This window comes from Peromyscus californicus, unplaced genomic scaffold, assembly GCF_007827085.1.
Source record: "Peromyscus californicus insignis strain IS unplaced genomic scaffold, ASM782708v3 Scaffold_15__1_contigs__length_86483966, whole genome shotgun sequence".
NCBI classification, from domain to species: Eukaryota; Metazoa; Chordata; class Mammalia; order Rodentia; family Cricetidae; genus Peromyscus; species Peromyscus californicus.
This window is the reverse complement of record NW_026294447.1, coordinates 52,103,831-52,129,322: the sequence shown is the minus strand read 5'-3', so window position 1 is coordinate 52,129,322 and position 25,492 is coordinate 52,103,831. Positions and strand designations below refer to the sequence as shown.

At 41.4% G+C, this 25,492-nt stretch overlaps 1 protein-coding gene across 1 annotated transcript in view; it reads right to left on the bottom strand.

The window, feature by feature from the left end:
• Window positions 1-25,492, bottom strand: part of Unc79 (unc-79 homolog, NALCN channel complex subunit) — a 245,998-nt gene that overhangs the window by 74,161 nt on the left and 146,345 nt on the right. Inside the window, 6 exon segments of the mRNA XM_052738842.1 lie at window positions 1,613-2,833; window positions 3,442-3,591; window positions 6,057-6,107; window positions 6,110-6,218; window positions 6,753-6,935; window positions 17,098-17,384. Of these exon segments, the coding sequence (XP_052594802.1) occupies window positions 1,613-2,833; window positions 3,442-3,591; window positions 6,057-6,107; window positions 6,110-6,218; window positions 6,753-6,935; window positions 17,098-17,384 (2,001 nt within the window).

Below are 25,492 nucleotides of genomic sequence, written 5' to 3'. Positions count from 1 at the left end.
GTATCTTGGGGAACAAATAAATATAAGGAAAAATGAAGAAGATAAAGTGTATGCATATACTAACACATCCTGCGAGTTATATACAGCCTATTTATTATAAATGTTTATCATGCACAACTCATTAGTTTGTTAACCTCCCACGATACACCTATACAGTTTCTGGATCAATTCTGTCCTTCACTTAAATACAGCAATTTTTCTGGCCCCAAACGAGATAAAAATGTCCCAAGTTTCCCTCAAAACCTTCTTAGCTGGTTAAACTTCCCTGATATGACAGGACCCCACCCATGCCTGGCTAGAACCTGACCCTTTCCAAACTCAGCAGTTTCCCAGTGTCTTTGAGACAAACTGGAAATGGGTGTTGTCAGCTGGAAGGCGCATGACCTCAGAATCCACAGGCTAGACTTGAGGTCACCTCCAAAGTCTTTACCAATTTCCAACAGTCTCTGGTTTCTAAGTAGACTGGAATTACCCTAGCCTTTCTCACATCTTTTGATTACCATCATCATTCAGAAAAGGAGAAGGAAGCACCCCCACCCTGTTAATGTGACAGACAGGAGACTGGGTTGGGATGAATGAGGTGGCCAACAGAAGGCCACCTTTTAGACAACATCTTCTTAGAAATGGTGCCTCAAAGAAAACGTAGGAAATGACACTTAAGGCTGGAAATGCATCAGAGGGTGTCTGAGGATCAGAGTCTAGATTGTAGCTGGAAACTTGGGTTTCCTGATGTTTGCTCAGTGTGCTGACCAATCTGCTGTAGCCCTAAATGATTTTACAACCAGTTCATGTACTCTGCATTGGGACTACGTAGAACATAAACAAGAGGGTAATGGCTGATTTTGGTTGCCAACTTTACATTACATACCTGGGAAGAGGACTTGCCAATTACATACCAATCAATCAATTGCCTCCATCAGATTACTCTGTGGGCATGTCTGTAAGGACATTTTCATAACTACTCATTGATGTAGGAGGACTCAGTCTGCTCTGGGCAGTGCCAACCTGAGGAAGGTGGGCCTAGGCTACCTAAGAAAATTAGCTGAGTCTGGAAACAAGCCAGTAACTCAGTAAGGTCCTCCATGGTCTCTGCTTCAGCTCCTGCCTCCAGGTTCCTACCTTGAATTGTTGCCCCGACTTCCCTCAATGATGGACTGTGACCTGGAAGTGTAAGATGAAATAAACCCTTTCCTCCCCAAATTGTTTTTGGTCGGTGTTTTATCACAGAAACAAAAAGCAAATTATAACAAGAGAGGAAAAAAATGAAAGCAAAAATAATGCAAAATTAATCATTTCTGTTGCTTTAGGAAGGCCAAAGTTATTTTTGAAATATCCAGGTATCAATCACTTAGCCACCGTCTCTTATTGCCCAGACAGTCAAGATTGATAGTAAAAATTAGAAACAACAAACATGAAACATTGATGGAGCCAGTAGAGCCGCATCAGAATCCAGCACACTGTGGTGAGCAGGATGGATTCCGAGTGGTCGGGAAGCAGTTATAATGTCAGCCCTGACATTATAAGATTTCCAGTTTGGTGCATATTTTGTGTCGAAACCCTACCAAGTAAGATGTGCAAACCTGGAGGTCTGGAAGAAGAGAGACAGGCTTACCTGGGTCCTTCTGGTCACCCAGTTTGTCTAGAATGTTGAAGGAGATGTCGAGGTACTCTCTCTGGATAGCGCTGACAGCAATCTTCCTTTGTTTCCTCTGCCTGGGGACAATCTGAATCTTAAATTCTGATTCCTCAGCCCCATCCTCCTCCACCTTCTTTTCAGGGTTCTGTTCCGTATCGGACTCAGCACTGGTGTTGGGCTTTTCGATTTCTATCGGATTCTCGGCATCTTCAGGAACTTTGAGGAGTACAGTTTTGGTCCCTGATGTTGGTGTCTGCCCTGCCTTTTCCTCAGCTGGGCCAAGGTCAGGGCTGTAGTCCACTGACATCTCAGGGACAGCGGATGACTTCTGGAGGAGGTCTCGTTTTTGCTTAAGCGTTAGCGGACTGCCAGAGGGAAACTCCCTCAGCTCCTCTGACTTGGACAGCTCTTCCGAGTCTGTGAGATCGTCTAGAGCCGTGACCGTAGAGTCTCCATTTCCTGCTGACTGGTGGTTTCCTGAGTCCTTAGAAGAGAAGTCTTTGGAACAGTCCTCCACACTCACCTGCACAAGCGGGGTGGTGCTTAGGCTGAGGACCGAGGGCTGGCTGGGGAAGGAGGGCGAGGAGGCAGCATTCTTAACCAAGGGACTATCATTCCCTTGGTTCATCATCTCTTCCTCTTCATCACTTTCTACTATTCTGAGAGGCGGGAGGGGCTCAAATACAAGAGAGTCACTGTCCGATGTTGAGAGTATAGAGCGTTTCTCTGGCCCAGACGTTGAATCTGAGGACAAATCTATGAGATCTAAATCCTCTTTAGGAGCAGGTTTTCCCGGGGAGTCAACTCTCACTTCGAATGTCTCCATGCAGTTCAACCTAACTTCTGGTATCACAGGCCTTCGTGTTTCTTGAAAACCTTCACTCGATGGATTCTTGGGGATTTCAGTATTGTCCGGCCTCGTGGCAGAATTCTGTCTAGACCGTCCGTGGTGGTCATTTTGCCGCTGTGTGATACAGGCAGCTTGGGCAGGAGGCTTATCTATGTCACACCGATCTATGCAGGACTTCCTACGATGCTCATCTAATGTGAACAAGAGGGAGTCTGCATTCCCTATATCAAGAGATTTTTGTTTTAAAGAGCGTAGCTTTTTTTTCTGAATGCTTTCTTCTCTCACACAGTGCAGAACGCTGTCTTGTAACGCACCCGATTCTCTATATTCAGCCAGTTCTATTTCACCTGATTAAAACAGAAAGAGCTAGTACTATTTCCCTCAGAGTTTACCATTTTCCCCTCATACTTGGGTACACAATTGGCACAAATCGTAATTATAATCCCAGCTCTACCAGAAGGGAAAACTGACTTTCTGGCCATGTTTTTATAAGATTTATTCTGATTTCAAGAACTGGGAAAGTTGGGTACAAAAGAAACCCAAGCAATGGTTTAAGATAGGATTTACAAAAAATCAAGCTTGGAGGTAGCTCCTCAGCTCGGATAGTCATTAAACATAAGAGAGGGGTTTGTTTGTTTGTTTTGTTTATTTCGTTTTGGTTTTGGCTGAGGCAGGTCTAGGAACTTGTATTCAAATTGTGTGGAAGAGAAGCAAACATTTTGCAACAAATCAAATCAAGCAATGGCCCTTGAAGACAATCATGACATTAATGACATATCTGTCAACTCACGTATATATATATAAATGTGTGTATATATATACTGTTTGTGCATACATATATATAAAATCAACAATATCAAAATATATGGTAACATAATAAAATTAAGATTTCACCCCAAACAAATGGTAGAGTACAACATTTCTGCATAAAACTACTAAGAGGAAAAATTCATACTTCTCTGAGCATTCATTTCAACCGGCTGGTATTTCACCATTTTGCTGCCGCCTATCCTTTTCAATCTTGCAAAAAAAGTTTGAGACTCTTTATTGCAGGGTCCAGTAGGTGTATCATGAATATCAGATTCATCAAAAACACTATCTTCTTCTAATTGGGGAGAAAAAGTCAAAATTACACTTAGGAGGTTACTCTCTCTTAGGCTGTGTCTACACAAGCATTCAGTGAAAGCATTCTCGAGCAGTCTAAGTGCTTTCTGCACCAGCAGAGTTTAGCTGTGGGTCTATACTCCATCCAGATCATCCAGATCTAAAGCAAGCAACCGGTTACAAAGCTGCCCATCATCTTCTGAATGACAGAGGGCAGCATTGTGAGAAGCATCTCAGTGGTTCACAAGAGCCTTCCTTGAGTAATATGCCCATTACTCTTAAAACCAAATGATATGCAGATGTCAGCACTCTATCCAGGATTCTGGACATTGCTTGAATTTGTCTGTTATTTTCAGGCTAATTTGACAACAAGGACACTAACATGAATGGGGCTTGACCTTTCTAAAATTATATGCCTTCTTGGGATCTGGGAACTGGCATAGACACAGCCTAACAGTACATGCACCTTATACTTTGTGAATGCAAAATACTGTACTCTACACTTGGTAATGAAACACACAACACACAGAGAAAGCTTAGAGAAGGCACTTGTCATCTCAGAAGCTCCACGGATGATTATGAACTGAAAGAGTAAACAAAGGAAAAATCAAACAGAAAATCCCATTTCTTCCTATTATAAGAAGACTCTTCTCTGAGGCATTTACTGTGCATCTGTAATAGATGGTATGGATCCTGGGTGGGGGTGGGGAGAACCTTTGGCTCTTGTGATCCTGGACTCCATAGCCAAGTTGGTTGCTTAGTGTCTAAGTTTGCTTACAGGTCCTTTCTCCTATCCCAACTTGGCTGCGCTTAAGTCAAAATAATCCAAGTAACATATAAGTGAAGAAAGAACCATTCTGCTACAAACCCTCGTGTTTACTTCCCCACGTTTCCTCTCTCTTCCTTTCAAAAGGAGAAGGCACATAAAAGCAGTGGGAGAAAGGACAGTGAAAGGCACTTCACAGCACAGAACATGAAATTGCCTGCTGTCTGAGGTGAGTATCCCTGGAACTGTAATGTTTGAGCTTCATGGATACCTACATGTGACAAGACACGACCCAGGTGTGACAATGGTGACACTGAGTCTTGATTTCTTGAGTCTAGAAAAACTGTCAGCCCTAAAGTGTATAGACCAATCTCATCCTAACGTACAAGAGTCTAACAGTGAATGAAACCGTTAGTTGATGTCACCACAGAAATCTGTTTAATCAAATAAAAAACATTAACAATCAAAATGGATACAAAGCTCCATGTGTGCATACACAAAGATAAGGCATTCCATCAAATTCCCATGTTTCTGGGGAAATGCATTAACATGACCTATTTAGTTTCTGTTTTAGAAAAAAAATACCTTTTAGAAACTAGTTTTCTAAGCAAATGGCAATAGCGACTTGCATTCATAATTCTGGAATAACTCTCAAAATATACTGTGTTGTATGTTAGAGATGAGAGGACAATGAACTGTCCCTTCTACCCAGAAAGCCATCTGAGGTTGGGCCTGTCCAGACACTAAGCACACTGAAAACGCCATAGCTTAAATGAGTCTACGGAATTTTCCAGAGACCTAAGCTGACAAACACCACATTCTTCAAGAAGGAAGTGAATGGTCCCAGAATCCTAGCTGGTCCTCTGCTTCATCTGAAGCCAGCCAAGTGCCTTGGGACTCACAGTAATAAACAACGGATCACCAGCCACTAGCCAAGCTCCTTCCTGTGGTCGCCCTACCAGTCCCAGCTGCTCTAACACTACAGGGTCAACGGGCACTTGGTTTTCTCCCACGATTTGATTCAATGATGGCATCATTTATAATTCTAGTTACACTGTGACATTTATCAAAGATACAAACCTTGGCTCTTCATCTTTTACCTGTAATTTCACTCAATTTAGCATTTCGTTCTACGGTTGCCTTTGAGGAAAAGCTATCAATGAAAAAGGCATTCACACCGAAAATAGTTCAAACCTATACACAAAAGCTTCTTCACGTCCATCACCTGCAATCACTTCATACTGAATAATAAGGCTCAGAAAAGGCACTTCAGAAAATTGAGACTGAATTCAAAATCTGTGAGCATGAAGTTCAAGGGCAAACTAGAGACACTCAAGTGATGGTTCCACTGACTGCCAACCCAGACAGGTCATAGCCCCAAGGCAAGATGTTTCCAGCCTGTAATAGGAGGCTATGACAGCTTATTAATCAGATGGCAGAAAATAGCATACCTAATATTATTATTATTTTGAATCTCAGAAGTATGCCAACTGTTTCTCCTGCACACTCAATTCAAAAAGTGAAAGCAGCAACATTCTTGAGATTATTGAACAATTAACCAAATAGGCAGTGACGGTTTTGGCTTCGTAAGAATATATAGGAGTGCTCCTCTACCTCCTTAGACAATGTAAAGGCTGCTGTCTGGAAGAGCATCCTGTATCCCAGCTAAGTTCAGGACAGAGTTCTGTCTGGAGAAGTACCTTTTTCTTTCTCGCTGTATCTGCTTATGTTGCTGTTGTCACTGTACAGCGTCCTGCCGTGGCATGGGGCTTGCAGCTATGGTACTGCGCATTGAGTGTATTGACTGTTATGTGAATCAGGTGTAGCAGGATCTTGCTGACATCACAGTCTCGGTAGGGATACTGTCCAATGGGGAGAAAATACAAGTGGTTATTCCAAAGGATAAGTTTTCCCAGGGATCTTACTGGTAGTTTCCTTATATTTCTCATGCACTAGAAAAACACACACAAAAGTAACAACATAGGTTCTGATCAGAAGCTTGTCTTTTAGGGTCCCTGCCTCTCCTTGCACCAAACCACTGACAGCAACATTGGCTAGACCATAGCAGATGCCTCAGAGAACACGGGCATTGCTATTAGATAACTATAATTTTAAGTATCATCTTTATTTTCTGAAAACTAATCAATACTTAGATAAAATATGAGATTCTGAGCATAGAAGTTAATGACTATTTTTAAAAACATTTTTGAAATCCTACATTGGCATTCCCTCCTGTTTCTTTTCCATTCTAATAACTCTTGGCCTCTCAGCACTGATTACATTTCTTCTGAAGGTCAAATTTTTTATCTCATGGAATCCTCATCCGTTAGGGACCCTCCTAGCACTGTACTCTCAAAACAACCTTCCATCCCAGCAGAGGAAGCACAGCCACTCACCTTGTAAAGGATGACGAGCAAGGCCTTCAACCACATCTGCCTGATGTGAGGCTTTAAGGACCAGAGGGAGCAGCGAGGTGGCTGTTGGAAATAATGCCGTAGTTGAGGACAAGAGCAGTATTTGAGCACCTGGACCACGAGGGGGAGAAGGTGTTTGCCCAAGTTAATGTTATAGTCCATAACCTGAAATAGAAGAATATTAGTAACTGAAAGAAAATTATAAGTGTAAGTAAAAGGAAAAATTTGAGCCATCACAGCATACATAGAGGCACTTCACAAAATATAAATATGAAGACAGTATATATGAAGGGGAACTGTTCAACCTCATGGTAAATTTTAGTACTTGCAAACTGATAGTTTTTATCTAATCATCTATTTATTTCATTATGTGTTAAAAATAAAATTGAACCTATTAAAATATGTATCACAACAATTAACTAGGTCTAGGCTAGTCTAGGTGAAAATAAAACCTTGCATTAACCACATAGAGAAATGAGACTGCTTGGATGCATCTGGCAAGGCTAGTAAGTGGTATAATTTCTAGAATAGAAATTTAGCAAAATGCATTTTAAACTAAGAGAAAGTATACATCCTTTTTTAGCTAAATGGATCTGAAGAAACCAGTCAGGCAAGTGTTCTATTCAGCATGGCTTTGTCGCCCCAAATTGAAAATTATTTCTATATTCAGCCATTAACTAGATATTATTTGTGCCATGTATGGTGGTTCATGCCTGCAATCCCAGCACTCAGAAGGCTGAGACAGAAGGAGTGTGAAGCCAGCCTGGTCTACATAGTGAATCCTGGGTTATAGTGTGAGATCCTGTATCAACAAACAAACAAACAAATATGCAAAATAAATAAAACATTGTTTGTATAAAAGTATACTTTGCAGCCATTAATTGGGAGATGATATAATCTTATGTCTATAATACAAACTTCATAATTATTAATTTGGTTTTTTAAAGCTATTTTTATAACAATATCTATAATGGTGCATATACTTTATTTTTTTTTTTTGAGATAGGTCTCATGTAGCCCAGGCTAGATTAAAACTCATTATCCCCCTACCTTTGCCTCCTAAGTGCAGGGATTACAGGCATTATAATCTTACCCAGTTTATATATCTATATATAGAGATATATAGATATATAGATTTTTTTATTGTTGTTTTGGTCTTTCAAAACAGGGTTTCTCTGTGTAGTCCTGGCTGTCCTGGAACTCACTCTATAGGCCAGGCTGGCCTCGAACTCAGAGATCCACCTGCCTCTGCCTCTTGAGTGCTGGGATTAAAGGTGTGCGCCACCACACCTGGGTAGACACTTTTATAAAAAAATGTGTCAGGCCAGTGAGGGGGTTCAGTCAGTAAGAGTGCTTGCTGCCAAGCCTGATGGACTGAGTTCAATTCTTGGAAAGTACATGGCGGCATAAGAGAATCAGTCCAGGAAGCTGTCCTCTATCCTTCACATGTACACCGTGGCACACAAAAATAAAAGGATAAATGCAAAAAAAGTTGTCAAAGTAAGCTTTAAAAAATATTCCTAGTTACAAATGTGTGTGTGTGTGTGTGTGTGTGTGTGTGTGTACACATACATGTAGGCATGTGTATGTGTGACACAAATTCAGGAGGAGAGTTTTACAGACTTTTTACTTTTAAAACTTATAATTTCTAAAGTAAAAGCACAATGTGGATTCAGAGAAGAGAAGGGAGAAGGGGAAGCGGTGTTTGTTGTCGAAAATGACACACATCCAGCTATCTGCCTCAGCGAGAGGAGCTGCCTCGGAAGAGGAGCTGCTGCAGGTCACTCCTGCTTTCTTGTTGTGTTCACTCTATTCCAATCTGTGCGGGCAAACTGGTAATAGCTGCTGCCTGTTAAGTGCCAGCCACATGACAGACACTGAGTAAGATGTTTTACAATGTGTTAATTTGGCAGTCCTCACCAGCCTGTAAGCGGGTGAGAGAGCTGCCTTCAGGCTGCACAACTGCCTCTGCCACCCACTGGACTCTGGCCATCCAAGACCCACTCCACTGCCCAATCCCATGCACCTAAACACCCTCCCCATAGTCAGCCCTCCCTGCAACCCCAGCAGGCTACATATATGCACAGGCACAAACCACACCAGTTGGAAAAACAGGTCAGTGACTGGTCTCCCAGCTGGACTTCCCCAGAGTCCAGACCCTAAACCTCAGGGCACATCCTGTGCCCTTCCCTGTCCTATCCCAGCACCAGCAAGGTACCTGGGCCCTGCTCCCAACTCTGGTGGAACTCCACTGCTCTGGTGCAGTCTCCACCAGCCTTCAAGCAGGTGAGAGACCTGCCTCTAGGCTGTACTACCACCCCTGCCATCTTCTGGACTCTGTCCCTCCAAGACCCACTCTGCCACCCAAATCCATGTACCTGAACATCTTCTCCATGGCCCACCCTCCCCTGTAACCCCAGATGACTACACAGGCACAGATGCAAACCACACCAGTTGGAAGAACAGATGAGTAAATGCCAGTGTAAGAATACATTCAACAACTGAAAGAACAATATGGCACCACCAGAACCCAGTGATCTTACAACAGCAACACCTAAATATTCCAAGGCAGCTGAAACACAAGAAAACGACCTTAAAAATAACTTTATGAGCATGATAGAGGCCCTTAAAAAGGAAATGAAAACTTCCCTTAAAGAAATCAAGAAAAAGACAAACAAAAATTGGAAATCAAAAAGTCCCTTAAAGAAAGACAAGAAAAAACAATCAAACTGGTGAATGAAATGGTTCAAGACTTGAAAATTGAAATAGAAACAATAAAGAAAGCACAAACTGAGAGAATTCTGGAAATGGAAAATCTGAGGAGGCAAACAGAAATGACAGATGCAAGCATCACCAACAGAATACAGGAAAAGGAAAAGAGAACCTCAGGCATTGAAGATATGACAGAGGAAATAGATTCATCAGTCAAAGAAAATGTTAAATCCAATAAATTCCTAACACAAAACATCCAGGAAATCTGGGACACCATGAAAAGACCTAAGATAACAGGAATAACAGGAATAAACCTAAGAATAACAGGAATAGAAGATGGAGAAGAATCCCCGCTCAAAGGCACAGAAATCATGTTCAATAAAATCATAGAAGAAAACTCTCCCAACCTAAAGAAGGACATGCCTATAAAGGTACAAGAAGCTTACAGAACACCAAATGGACTGAACAACAACAGCAAAAGTCCCCTTGCCACATAATAATCAAAACACTAAACATACAAAATAAGAAAGAATATTAAGAGTTGCAAAGGAAAAAAGGCCAAGTAACATACAAAGGCAGATCTATCAAAATTACACCTGACTTCTCAATGGAGACTCTAAAAGCCAGAAGGTTCTGGAAAGATGTTTTGCAGATGCTAAAGACCATGGATGCCAGTCCAGACTACCATATCCAACAAAACTTTCAATCACCATAGATGGAGAAAACAAGATATTTCATGACAAAACTAGATTTAAACAATACCTAACCACAAATCCATCCCTACAGAAAGTACTAGAAGGAAAACTCCAACCCAAGGAAGCTAGCTACACCCACAAAACCAGACAATAGATAATCCCACATCAGCAAAACCTAAAGAAGAGAAACACACACACTACCATCACCACCACCAAAACTGAAAAACAACAGGAATTAATAATCACTGGTCATTAACATCTCTTAATACCAATGGACTCAATTCGCCAATAAAAAAGACACAGGCTAACAGAATGGATATAAAAACAGGATCCATCCTCCTGCTGCATGTAAGAAACACACCTCAACTTCAAAGACAGACATTACCTCAGAGTAAAGGGTTGGGAAAAGATTTTCCAATCAAATGTACCTAAGAAGCAAGCTGGTGTAGCTATCCTAATAACCAACAAAATAGACTTCAAACTAAAATTAAATCAAAAGAGATAGAGAAGAATATTTCATATTCATCAAATGAAATATTCATCACAATGAAGCCTCAATTCTAAACATCTATGCCCCAAATAAAAGGACACTCACATATGTAAAAGAAACATTACTAAAGCTTAAACCACACATCAAACCCCACACATTAATAGTGGGAGGTCCAACATCCCTCTTTCACCAATGGACAGGTCTGCCAGACAGAAATTTAACAGAGAAGTAGGGAACTCAATGTTATGGTTCAAATAACTTAATAGACATCTACAGAACATTTAACCCAAACACAAAAGAACACACCTTCTTCTCAGCACCTCATAGAACCTTCTTTAAAATTGACCACATACTTGGTCATAAAGCAAATATCAACAGATACAAAAAAATTGGAATAACCCCTTGTATCTTATTGAATCACCATGGGTTAAAATTAGAGTTCAACAACACAAACTACAAAAAGCCTACAAACTCATGGAAACTGAACAACTCTCAACTGAATCACCATTGGATCAAGGAAGAAATAAAGAAAGAAATTAAAGACTTCCTAGAATTCAATGAAAATAAATCCACAAGATACTCAAACCTATGGGACACTATGAAAGCAGTGCTAAGAGGAAAGTTCATAGCACTAAGTGCCTACATAAAGAAGTTGGAGAAATCCCACACTAGCAACTTGATAGCACACCTGAAAGCTCTAGAACAAAAAGAAGCAAATTCACTCAGGAGGAGTAGACAGCGGGAAATAATCAAACTCCAGGCTGAAATCAATAAATTAGAAACAAAGAGAACAGTACAAAGAATCAATGAAAAAAAAGAGTTGGTTCTTTAAGAAAATCAATAAGATAGACAAATCTTTATCCAAACTAACCAAAAGGCAGAGAGATAATATTAAAATTAACAAAATCAGAAATGAAAAAGGGGCATATAATAACACACACTGAGGATCCAGAGAATCATTAAGTCATACTTCAAAAACCTGTACTCCTCAAAATTGGAAAATCTAAAAGAAATGGACAATTTTCTTGATAGGTACCACATACCAAAATTAAATAAATACAAAATAAGCAATTTAAATAGACCTATGACCCCTAAGAAAATAGAAACAGTCATTAAAAATCTCCCAACTAAAAAAGGCCCAAGGCCAGTTGGTTTAAGTACAGAATTCTATCAGAATTTCAAAGAAGAGCTAATATCAATGCTTTTCAATTTGTTCCAAACCATAGAAACAGAAGGAACATTGCCAAATGCTTTTTATGAGGCTACAGTTACCCCGATATCCAAACCACACAAAGATGCAACAAAGAAAGAGAATTATAGACCAATCTCCCTCATGAACATTGATGCAAAAATACTCAATAAAATACTGGCAAACTGAATCCAAAAACACTTCAAAAAAATCATCCACCATGGTCAAGTAGTTTTCATCCCAGAGATGCAGGGATGGTTCAACATATGAAAATCTGTCAATGTAATCCACCATATAAACAAATTGAAAGAAAAAAAACCACATGATCATCTCCTTGGATGCTGAAAAAGCCTTTGACAAAATCCAACACCCCTTCATGATAAGGGTCTTGGAAAGATCAGGGATACAAGGAACACACCTAAACATAATAAAAACAATATACAGCAAGCTGACAGCCAATATCAAATTAAATGGAGAGAAACTCAAAGCAATTCCACTAAAATCAGGAACAAAACAAGGCTGTCCACTCTCTCCATATTTATTCAATATAGTAACTCAAGTTCTAGCTAGAGCAATAAGACAATAAAAGGAGATCAAGGGGATACAAATTGGAAAGAAAGAAGTCAAACTTTTACTATTTGGAGATGATATGATAGTATATATAAGTGACCCCAAAAGTTATACTAAGGAACCCCTACAGCTGGTAAACACCTTAGGTAATGTGGATGGATACAAGATTAACTCAAAAAAATCAATAGTTTTCCTATATACAAATGATAAATGGGCTGAGTAAGAAATCAGAGAAACAACACCCTTCATAATAGCCACAAATAATATAAAATATCTTGGAGTAACTCTAACCAAACAAGTGAAAGACTTGCATGACAAGAACTTGAAGAAAGAAATTTAAGAAGATATCAGAAAATGGAAAGATCTCCCATGCTCATGGATCAGTAGGATTAACAGAGTAAAAATGGCAGTCTTACCAAAAGCAATCTGCAGATTCAATACAATCCCCATCAAAATTCCAACACAATTCTTCATGGACCTCGAAAGAACAATACTCAACTGTATATGGAAAAACAAAAAACTCAGCATAGCTAAAACAATTCTGTATAATAAAGGAACTTCTGGAGGTATCATCATCCCTGATTTCAAGCTCTCCTATAGAGCTATAGTAAAAAAAAAAACTACATGGTATTGGCATAGAAGCAGACACATGGATCAATGGAATCAGATTGAAGACCCTGATGTAAATCCACATATTTATGAATGCCTGATTTTTTAAAAAGAAGTCAAAATTACACAATGGAAAAAAGAAAGCATCTTCAACAAATGGTGCTGGCATAACTGAATGTTCGCATGTAGAAGAATGCAAATAGATTCATATCTATCATCATGCACAAAACTCAAGTCCAAGTGGACCAAAGATCTCAACATAAATCCAGTTACACTGAACCTGATAGAAAAGAAAGTAGGAAATAGCCTTGAATGCATTGGCACAGGAGACAACTTCCTGAATATAACACCAGTAGCACAGATGCTGAGATCAACAATTAATAAATGGGACCTCCTGAAACTGAAAAGCTTCTGTAAGGCAAAGGACACTGTTAATAAGACAATATGGCAGCCTACAAAATGGGAAAATATCTTCACCAACTCCACATCTGACAGAGGGCTGATCTCCAAAATATATAAAGAACTCAAGAAACTAGACATCAAAATATCAAACAATCCAATTAAAAAATGAGGTACAGATTCAAACAGAGAAGTCTCAACAGAATAATCTCAAATGGCTGAGAAACACTTAAAGAATTGTTCAACATCCTTAACTATTAGGGAAATACAAATCAAAACTACTCTGAGATACCATCTTACATCTGTCAGAATAGCTAAGATCAAAATGCTAATGACAGCCTATATTGAAGAGGGTGTAGAGTAAGGGGAACACTTCTCCACTGCTGGTGGGAGTGCAAACTTGTACAGTCACTTTGGAAATCAGTATGGTGATTTCTCAGAAAATTGGGAATCAATCGACCTCAAAACCCCGCTATACCAATCTTTGGCATATACCCAAAGGATGCTCAATCATATCACAAGGACACTTGCTCAACTATGTTCATAGCAGCATTATTCATAATAGCCAAAACCTGGAAACAAGCTAGATGCCCCTCAATGGAAGAATGGATAAAGAAAATGTGGTACATTTACACAATAGAGTTTTACTCAGCAGTAAAAAAAAACAATGACATCATGAAATTTGCAGGCAAATGGATGAAACTAGAAAAAATCATCCTGAGTGGGGTAACCCAGACCCAGAAAGGCAAACACAGTATGTACTCACTCATAAGTGGATATTAGATGTAAAGCAAAGGATAACCAGGCTACAATCCAGAGCCCCGGAGAAGCTAGGTAACAAAGAGGACCCTAGGAGGGATGCATGGATTTCCCTGGGAAAGGGAAATAGATGAGATCTCCTGGGTAAACTGGGGGCAGAATGGGGGTGGAGGGATGGAGAGATAGGAACATGAGGGATTGGGTTGGTCAAGTTGGGGGCGGGACAGAGGGGGAGAGTAATAAAAGAGATATCTTGATAGAGGGGACCATTTGGGGGTTAGGGAGAAATCTGGTGCCAGGGAAACTCCCAGGAATCCACAAGGATGACCTTAGCTAAGACTCCTAGCAATAGTGGAGACAGTGCCTGAACTGGCCTCTTGTAATCAGACTGGTGACTATCCTATTTGTCATCAGAGAGCATTCATCCAGTAACTGATGGAAGCAGATGCAGAGATTCACAGCCAAGCACTGGGCCAAGCTCCAGGGGTCCAGTTGATGGAAGAGAGGAGGGATTGTATGAACAAGCAGGGTCAGTATCATGGTGGGGAAACCCACAGAGAAAGCTGACTTGAGCTAATGGGAGCTCACAGACTGGATCAACAGCTAGGAAGCCTGCATGGGACCGACCCAGGCCCTCTGCATGTGTGTGACAGTTGTGTAGCTTGGTCTGTTTGTGGGGCCCCTAGCAGTGGGATCAGGACCTGTCCCTGGAGCATGAGCTGGCTTTTTGGAACCTATTCCCTATGGTGGGATGCCTCGCTCAGCCTTGATGCAGGGGGAGGAGCTTGGCCCTGCCTCAAGGTGATATGAGATGCTTTGTTGACTCCCATGGGAATGGAGGAGGAGTGGATGGGAGTGGGGGATAGGCAGGAGGTAGGGGGAGGGAACAGGAAGAGAGGAGGGAGGGGAAACCGTGGTTGATATGCAAAATAAATGAAAAATTTTAATTAAAAAAAATGTGTTAACTCTAATCTCCCTATCCTCAAAAAAAAAAAAAAATCTATTACCAGCAAGAAAGCAAGCATAAGATGCACACGGACATAAACTAATAACAATGGTAAAAGCTGAGCTCTACACCCACACCTTTCCACACCTGTGCAAACTGCTGCAGCCAATCATGAAAGTGAGATTTCTAGCACCGGTCTAATTAGCCACAGAGCCCATGATCCAGTAATTCTCCTCCATGACTCATATCCCAAAGCAGTGATCAGGATGGTCAGTGAGGTCTGTACAAGGATGTCCATTGCTGAGCTGAGTTGCTATACTGGTGCAGTAAGGAGTCCAGAGCGCATCACCAGACAGAAAGCATGCAGGTGACGTCCACCACGGCACATAACACAGCAGACACACACGGAGAAACCAAGGGTGACGGTGCAATGTGAAACACATTACATTAACTCAGTTCTCTCCATCTGGGCCCAAGGAGAAGAGTATTTGAACAAACAAACAAAAAAAAGGTTTATCCTCTCATGGTTTACTGGGTATAGAGTTTTAATTTAAGAAGATGAAAGGGCTAAGAAATGGATAGTTGCCGGGCGGTAGTGGCGCATGCTTTTAATCCCAGCACTTGGGAGGCAGAGCCAGGTGGATCTCTGTGAGTTCGAAGCCAGCCTTGTCTACAGAGCAAGATCCAGGACAGGCACCGAAACTACACGGAGAAACCCTGTCTCGAGAAAATCCAAAAAAGAAATGGATAGTGGTAGTGACTGCGTAATAATACAAATGTTCTTTTTTAAAAAAATTTGTGTGTGTGAGTACATGGTGTGTGTGTGTGTGTGTGTGTGTGTGTGTGTGTGTGTGTGTGTACATATTTATACACATTTTCTGAAAGGGTGTATGAGGTGTACATGTTTGTGAATGTGCAAATATTTATACAAGTGCACACAATCATGCATATGTATGCAAGTGTGTGCAGACCTAGGCCACAGACAATGTCAGGTGTCTTCCTCAGCCTCTCTCCACCTTATTCTTTCCTACTTCATATTTCTGCAACTTGCAAGATTAGACAGGATCTCTCATCGAATTTGGAGTACACCAATTACATAGGCTGGCTAGGCAATGAGCTCCAGGAACTTCTCTGTCTCCACTGCCCCAGCGCTGGGGTTTGAGATGCACACTTCCATCTCCACCACCCCAGAAACAGGGTTAGAGATGCACACTTCCGTCTCCACTGCCCCAGCAGTGGGGTTAGAGATGCACACTTCCATCTCCACCACCCCAGAACCAGGGTTATAGATACACACTTCTGTCTCCACTGCCCCAGCACCAGTGTTATAGATGCACACTTCTGTCTCCACTGCCCCAGTGCTGGGGTTAGAGATACACACTTCCGTCTCCACTGCTCCAGCACCAGGGTTAGAGATACACACTTCCGTCTCCACTGCTCCAGCACCAGGGTTAGAGATGCACACTTCCATCTCCACTGCTCCAGCACCAGGGTTAGAGATGCACACTTCCATCTCCACTGCCCCAGTGCTGGGGTTAGAGATGCACACTTCCGTCTCCACTGTCCAGTGCTGGGGTTAGAGATGCACACTTCCGTCTCCACTGCCCCAGTGCTGGGGTTAGAGATGCACACTACTATGTTTTGCTTTCCACTTGGGCCTTGAAGACTGAACACAGGTTTCTTATGCTTGTTCCACGGGCATCTCACTGACTGTGCTATCGTATTGCCATTGTACACTTAAAGTGCTTTAATATTGTGTTACATATATTTTAAAAACATTTCCTTTATAATACAAAGCTACTAATCTCTACTCCATCTTTATACTCCCCTTTACAGACTCCTGCCTAATACCAAATAATTTCAACAATCTTTTACACGCAACATTATCTAAATGGAATGGAATACCTTGTTTCTATCAAAACCCGTGACAAGATTCCTGGAAGCACTATTACACTTACTTGGGCAATTCCTGCAATAAATGCATTAAAGCACGTTGACAGGCGCATTTTTTGGGGTGCAATCATGAAGCAGCCTTCCTGTTGGTCGTAGCCGAGTAAGACGTAGAGGTGCCTCTTGACCGTGTTGAAGGCCTTTGCACTGCTAATGTCTGACTCAGCACTGCTCTCATCCTTGGCCATGAACTTCATGAGCACTGTAATCAGCTGGTGAACTGTCTGGTGGTCAATGCCAGCATCTTCTGGGAGCAAGTCCTTGATGGTGTTGTCGTTCTCAGGAGACTGTTGTCCTGTCAGTGGAAGGAACACAGTCAGCGTGCAGTTATGTCCCCTCATTCGAGTTCACATCAAGCTGTCACCTGACATTGACAAATTTCCCTCCTTTCTGCTCCTACTACGCACGTAAAAGTTCTGTTCTAGACGAGAAAGGGAAGGCTCAATATGGCTCCTAAGCAAAACGTCATTCCTGGGGGTGGTAGCTACTGTCTCCATCATTAAGCAAGTTACTCAGGAGTGAGACAGGAATGGAAGTAAAACTGAAGAACTATACAGCAACACTATCCTCAAATTAGACAAATAGCTAACAAACTTTGCACTTAGCAATTCTTAGTACAGTGGCAAAGTTGTATCCTCAGTGATGGGGACAGAGAAGGCTCTGTCCAGTTTGTACACTGTGTTTAAGATAAACCCCAGAATAAGAGGCTAAATTTCACTAAGCATAAAAAGATCCACTGGGGGATTTTATTTAAATTATTGTCTCAATCCAATAATGTTCATGAGTCAGCTGTGGCAAAATAATGTTTTTTTCCAAATGTTGAGAGATTCAGCAGTGTGTAGCCTTTGAATTACAAATGGCCAATGATAAGTCCTGCAGTATGTAATGAGACACAGAGGGGAAGGAGAGAGAGCTCTCAAAAACATTAAAAAACAAAGCAAAATAAAAAAACACCACAAGGTGAGCTGAGAGGTCACATGGAAGAAAAAGCACCCTAGTCCTTGGCTTCCTCTTAAACTCCTGGTTTTACCTGAGCCGCACACAGGCCTTCTAGCCTGCCCCACCTCTTCCACTCGGTGGTTTGGTTTAGGACTTCCAGGGAAGGAAGAATCTTATTTACTCTCCTGTATTTATTTATGTTTGGGAGATTTTTCAAAGCACTCTGCAGCCTGTCCTTTTGACAAACGAGTAGAATTTCTAAATTAAAATTAAATTTAAGTTTTTATGTAGTAGGTTATTAGAGCTGGACACGAGCATCCTCATCTCTTCATGCAAGGAAAAGTCCAGCAGAGTGAGAACAAGCACTGGGCGCAAACTTTCACAAACCTAGCCTTGGTTGCATCTATTATAATTATGCAAATTATGTAAATTTTGATGTAAAAAATGATGCAACAGAGATCCAGGGAGTGATCTATATCCACTAGTGCCTCAGTTAATTTGGCAAATTCTGTCTTTCAGGGTCCCACGAAGAGAAGCAAAATAGAAGCATTGTTTCCTTATACTGCAGAACTGGTCTGTCTAATGGCCACTTTACTGTGGGACAGTGGCACCAATCTGTCTAACGGCCACTTCGCTCTGGGACAGTGGCACCAATCTGTCTAACGGCCACTTCTCTCTGGGACAGTGGCACCAATCTTTTTAATGACCACTTCGCTCTGGGAAAGTGGCATAAAGTAATGCTGAATCAAGTTACCAATTACACGTCAACATGGCCTGCGTAGGTGGTAGCAAACTTGGTCAGCTACTTTCCCTGTGTCTTCAGAAGGATGTTGATCTACCCACAGATATACGAGGAGGAGGTAGTTGAAGGTCAAGAGCATGCAGAACCAACTAAGTCTAAGGGGAACCTTCTGACACTTGTCATTATGGCCCCAAGACATTAACATTTTCTGTCTCATCAGTCTGTCCACAAAGGCATGCATACATGCAATATGCATACATGCAACATGCCTTAGGAATTTTCCCCATTAAAATCATTTTTAAAGCACCTAAGAATTTGTTTCACACATGAATAATCCATAGCATCATTATACTGAGGTATTTATCATGAATCAAATTATGTGGAACACCTTATTTCAATGAAAGACCAGAAAGGTCCAATTTCATCCCATATTACAGTTAAACTGAATGTTTGTAAGATTTGATCAAAAGCAATTCTTATGTAAATCTCTGAAAAACAAAACACACACATATAGAGAGAACTCTTTTATCTTTTTGGTTTTGATTTTTTTTTTTTTTTTTTTTTTTTTGGTTTTTCGAGACAGGGTTTCTCTGTGTAGCTTTGCGCCTTTCCTGGGACTCACTTGGTAGCCCAGGCTGGCCTCGAACTCACAGAGATCCGCCTGGCTCTGCCTCCCGAGTGCTGGGATTAAAGGCATGCGCCACCACCGCCCGGCTTGGTTTTGATTTTTGTTGTTTTGTTTTTTGTTTTTGATTTTTTTTTTTTTTTTTTTTTTTTTTTTTTGTAGCCCGGGCTGTTCTGGAACTCACTCTATAGACCAGGCTGACCTCAAACTCAGAGATCTGTCTGCCTCTGCCTCCCAAGCACTGGGATTAAAGGTGTGTGCCACCACCACTAGTGAGAGAGAACTCTTTTTATCATTAAAAAGTTGAAAAAAAACTGTCTACTTTGTGGGGTTAGAGATTTGGCTCATCAGTTAAGAGCACTAGCTGCTCTTGCAGAGGACAGGGGTTCAGTTCCTAGCATCCACACCATGCAGTTCACAGGCCCCTGTGACTTCAGACCCAGAGACTCTAGCTCCCTCTTCTGGCCTCTAAGGCACCTACACACATGTGGTGCACATGTAAACAAGCAGGTATACACACACACATAAGTAGAAAATACATATTTTTAAAAACTACTTTTGATTTCCCCCTTCTGGGGTATTATTTTACAATTAGAATAATACTATTGCTTCAGGTAAATTGGTTTAAAAAAAAGGTGTGACAAGTGCATGCATCTAGGTTCCATGTGGGTCCAATGTCACTACAGTAGCAGGCAATCCTGCTGGGGCAGGGTTTCAGCACTCAATTTCTTTTAGCTCTGGGGTGCAGGCTTTAGAAGAGCACGCATCTCTCAGGCCTGCCTGGTTCCTTCATGTCTAGCATAATTTGACTCCTAAATGGAAGCAGGGATGGTGTAACTACTTTGATCTTAGTCCTAATACTCTAGGGACATCAGAATAGAGAGAGTCCTGCCTCCATCTCATTCTGTCTCAAGTCACAGGCGAGAAAACAACTCATCAAACTCCATCTTAACTAGTTCAAAACTCTCCTTCCTATTACAAGGGGCGTGATTTTTTTTTAATTCCCAGCAAATGGTATTTTTTAATAACTGAATATCATTTCATATGTGTCCTCATTTCAGTGATCAGTGCTTCGGAGTGATGCTTGCTGCTTTTAGTCTGCCTTCCCTCAACAGTCATAACGAGAGACCCTTAACAAGTCATTGAATGTACTTATCCCCGTGCATATAGTAAAACACTATTTCTTATTCCATTAATCTGCCCCTCTCACCCTGGACATTGCAAGTCTGCATTTAGCTCATCATCTTCCATTAGAATAGAGTGGACTTATGACAGACACACACTTCTTAAGGGAAACTGACCCAGGTCAAATCCCTATAAAAAATAAACTGTACAAACTGGATGGGCTGTTATTTATTACTACTTGAATGATCTATAAAAGATGTACAATTTCCATTTTAAAACCAAATACCTACAACTAAAGGCATGACAATTAGAGCACCCGTTAGTTTTCAATACTAATATATGTGTTTTTTCCTTTATCTTCCTTAACCATAGTGATTCATGTTAAAAGGTTTGACTTTATTTCCGTAAATGCAAGTATAGACATCATTGTAATTCTGGAGGCAGAGCTAGTCTACCATAATTTAGTGTGGACTGGGTTCTCCACAGCTCGTTCACGGAGTGGAGTAACTGACTGAAACTCTGAAGCAGAATACAACATCACAGATTCAGGTTATTGGCACTAGGTAGAATCTGCTTTTTCCAGATGTATCTCCTAGCCCTCCCATCCTCCACTTGCCCGAATGCTCAGCACTCCCCCAAGCTGGGCTACTTATGGATTTCAGAAGAGCCAATGCTAGCCCACCCTCATCTTTGCTCACAGTGATCTCGGTCCATCCACTCCCGTGTTTTGTGCGATGAATCTACTTCCCAGAAGCCATTCTTATCCCTATGCCCACCCACACTCCCCCCAGTAATTGGACATGGTCCCTATATTCTGTTGTGTTTCAAAGATACGAAAAGAGGGGAGCTAGAGGCAGGAAAAAAAGAGGAAATTTTCCTTTAGCATTTCCCAAATATCTTTTATGCAAGGCAGAACTTTATCTATCCATTGTTTATTTTCCTTGTAAATACATACATGACTTGGAGGTATGTGCTATGTCTTATCCATCTTAGCAGCCTTCACAGAGCACAGGATGCTATCCCACATGTAGTAGATATTTAATGTTCACAAGTGTCTAATATAATATTCCAGCTCTTGTCTTCTATATAAGAGAAAAATTGAGGTCCCAAAACAGAAAAAATAATGTGGGAACATGCCTCTGTATGAACTGACTCACTGACCTTTCTTTCAAGATAATGCGTGACAATCAGGCAGGGAAAGTGGAGACCATTTCCATGAGTTTGTTCCTACATTTGGCCCAGAAAATTCAAGGTCAAATGCTACATTCCAATCTTATTTCCTCACTTATGTGTCAACTTAAACCTTTCTCATAGCAGTTCCAATGTGTGTGTGTGTGTGTGTGTGTGTGTGTGTGTGTTCCTACTACTGCAGAAGGGCTGGGAAGCTGACCTCATAGTTCACACGCTCCTCCATCCTGCTCTTGCCTCATCCTAGCCTGTGTCCTATCACCATGTGTTTATACTCTGTCCTGGTTATGGGTTTTTATTTTGTTTTGTTGTTTGTTTGTTTGTTTGTTTGTCAACTTGACACAAGCTGGAGTCATTTTAGAAGAGTGTCTCTCATCTGAGAAAATGCCCCCATCAGATTCCTGTAGATAAGTCTGTGGGGCATCTTCTTGATTAATGATTGATGTGGGATGCTCCAGCCCACTGTGGGTGGTGCCATCCCTGGATAGGTAGTCCTAGATGATGGGGAGCAAGCCAGTGAGCAGCACTCCTCCATGGCCTCTGCTTCAGTTCCTGCTTCTAGGTTCCTGCCTTGAGTTCCTACCCTGACTTCCCTTCATGATGGACTGTAAGCTGTAAGATGAAGTCAATCCTTTCTTCCCATGTGTTCAGGCACGGTGTTTTATCACAGCAACTGAAGACAAACTATGGCAGTGTCCACCCGTGAAAACCTGGATGGAAAGCCCCCTGTGGCTTCAGCTGATGAAGTGCCCTCCTGCTGCATCTGATGAGTAGCACTTTCGCTCCAACTAAGCACTCTCTGATGGTCACATTTATGCCCCTTACTTGCCTATAAGCAAGTTGAGATGGTAAACATCTCTCTGGATCTTTGTGCTCTGTGCTTCCTGGTAGAGTAGATGGAGAAAAGTTTGTTCAGTAAAAGGTACTTCTCAAAACTATTATTGTAAACACAAGCGTTCCTATAGAAACAACTGGTACCTTAGTGGTCAACAGGCACTTTGCAAGTAAGTGAGCTGAATAGTAAATCATCTGCAGGACAAGAGAGCTCAGAGAAGTTGTTTGAAATTCCAGGCTAGGCCACTAAAGAGGAAGCAGGACAGGCCAATGCAAGACACTTTCACCAGTTCTAACTAGCATGAAGCAGCTTTTCTTTTAAGTGTAAGTATGAGTAAGGAGATTTCCAAATTTCTCTACCGGCTGGAAGAACGCATGCTCTGAGAGGACTGACGCAGCCTGGGAAAGGACTTTTATATGGACACTGTAGCAGGCCTGAATACCAGGTCAAGCAGATCAATGTCCTCATGTGCTACGAGGCCGAAGCCCACAGAGCCAACATCAGGAGGCCCCTCCTGTAGTGGAAAGCAAGCAGCCGAGTCTTGTGTGTACAACTACTAGTCATGTTCCAAACTGATGTGATCTTAAGCCAATCACTAAGCAGAATTATGGAATACTACAATGGTTCAGTTTTCTTGTCTGTACATAGAGTGGAAAAAAAAAAAAAAACTTACATGTACCCAAAGGTTCGGTAAAGTAAAAGTTAGGCATTTGTGTAAATACACTATAGGTGAAGAGACATAAAACATGTATGAAATATGTTTATATCCTCTTACTTTCCAGTTATTCATCTCAGGGGATGATAAACACGGTAGGACTGAGCATTTTATATTCATGTGGTTGGCACTGTTCATTCAGTATCGATCGAGCTTATAGACCTTGTGAACCATGCACCCCACTAACCTTCAGTGGGCATTGTAGACACACAAAGCTGAGGTGCTCACAGTATTAGTGAAAATACACCTTACATAACTGCACAAATGTCAGGCCAGCAGTTATGGAGTCTGACATCAGAATGAGTTCCTGCGTGCACTGGCCACATATGCCATAGAAATAGGGAGTTCAGGAACTCTGGGTGTGAGACCCAGGTCTGTCACCAACAAATCTGTGACATCTATCCCTTTATGAGAAACTCAGTTTCTTCTCCTATGCAACGGGAATGTTAGGGCACCCCCAATGTTAGCTATCACACTCCATGAGTATTATTTATATGCACAAAAGATTTGGTTTGGCTCCCATACATTACAGAGGAATGCAGCTTTCTACAGGCCTTGCAGGATATACTGTCTATCTATAGAAACCTTCTGCTTTATTGGCTGTAAGTCCTATGGAAAGGCTAATCTTAGAAAATCATACACTGTAAACCCAGAGCCCCAGAGTTCAGCCTAAACACCAACTAGAAAGCTCTTTACTGCATAATTAAACCACACCTGGTTTATGTCAGGCCTAATCACTAGCCAGTCTGCACAGAGGGGCTCACTGACCAGACTAAACAGAAGTCTGTTTGTTAAGCAGCAAGCTCTTCTGTTTCCCTCTACCCTGCTCCGTCTTCTGATGGAGCATTCCTTCGCTTCCAAGTGAAAAACATCAGGATCCTGGCAAGGATAATTTAAAGATGCAACAGTAGTTCCATATGCCTTAAGAGCTAGGCCAACTGCTACCAAGCTAGGCAAGTTTTCCCTGCCCTGTTATCACGTGGGTTCTCTCCACACAAGTCTTTTTAAACACAGATGCTGTCTGCCTCTTGCCACCTGGTCCTTGGCGGGATGATGCGCTGCTTGAGACTTTCTTAACCTCAGCAAACACGTGGACATTTTCCTACAGAGATGTGAGGGGCTCCTTTGGTTGAATTGTTTAAATAGATAATAATAAACAAAGACTGGACTTTCAAGAAGTGTGGACCAAAAGACCAGCCTCAAGATAAAATGGAGGAAATATATAAAACTGCCTAAGAATTTTCTCCAAAAGGCTTCACTAAAGGGGAACCAGATGGACCTCACCTTTCTTTCTTTAGAAGATTTATTTATTTTTTATGTGTATGAATTCTTTGCCTACAGGTATATAAGTGCACTGTATGTGGCCTATGCCTGGTGCCCTAAGAGGCCAGAAGAGTGTATCAGATCCCATAGAATTGGAGTTACAGACAATTGTGAACCATCGTGTGGGTGCTGGGTATTGAACCTGGGTCCTCTGCAAGAGCAGCCAATGCTCTTAACCACTGATCCATCTCTCCAGCCCAGATCTCCCTTTCTAATGACACTGGGTGCCACTAGATCAGAAGTTCTTATAAATTCCCCTCTCTTCTCTCTCTCCTCAAAGAAGAGACAGGTATAAATCAAAGAGGGACTCAGCCACATGTTTGCCATTCTGTATCTTTAGATCCCTTTCAAAAAAGAAAGGAGACTTTTTTGCCCCATCTACTTCCTGTATTCACAGTCTCTGGGACCTTTTCATCTCTCCAACTCCTGAATTTCTGTGTTTTGAGTGTCTGTTTTCTAATGTGCAATACTCATGATCTTCAAAGTCTCCTTATTTAAATCTTTTCTCAGAGTGTCAGTCAATACCACTCTAAAAAGTTTTAATTTAAAGTCATACTCAAATAAAAATCCAAATGTTTGTAGAACGATACATAGGTGAGTCACTGAGGTTGATGTGCCAGACATGCAGATGTTCAGAAACTCACAGTCCTCTCAGTGAATGTTGGCACTGTGTGGACAGCATTCAGTTAGTAATGTCCTTGCCAATATCTGCTCAACACTTGGGATACTTCATGCTAAGTTATAACACAATAAGGAATGTGACATGATAAGTTACGCTATGTCACCCTAAAAAAGACCTTCAAATCCTCCAAACAACGGAAATGCTCCCAAGGGACAGAAATGCACAGACTTGCAAGGAATAAGAGCAGCTACGAGGATGAGCAGATGGTGGTTCAAACATAAAACCTTTC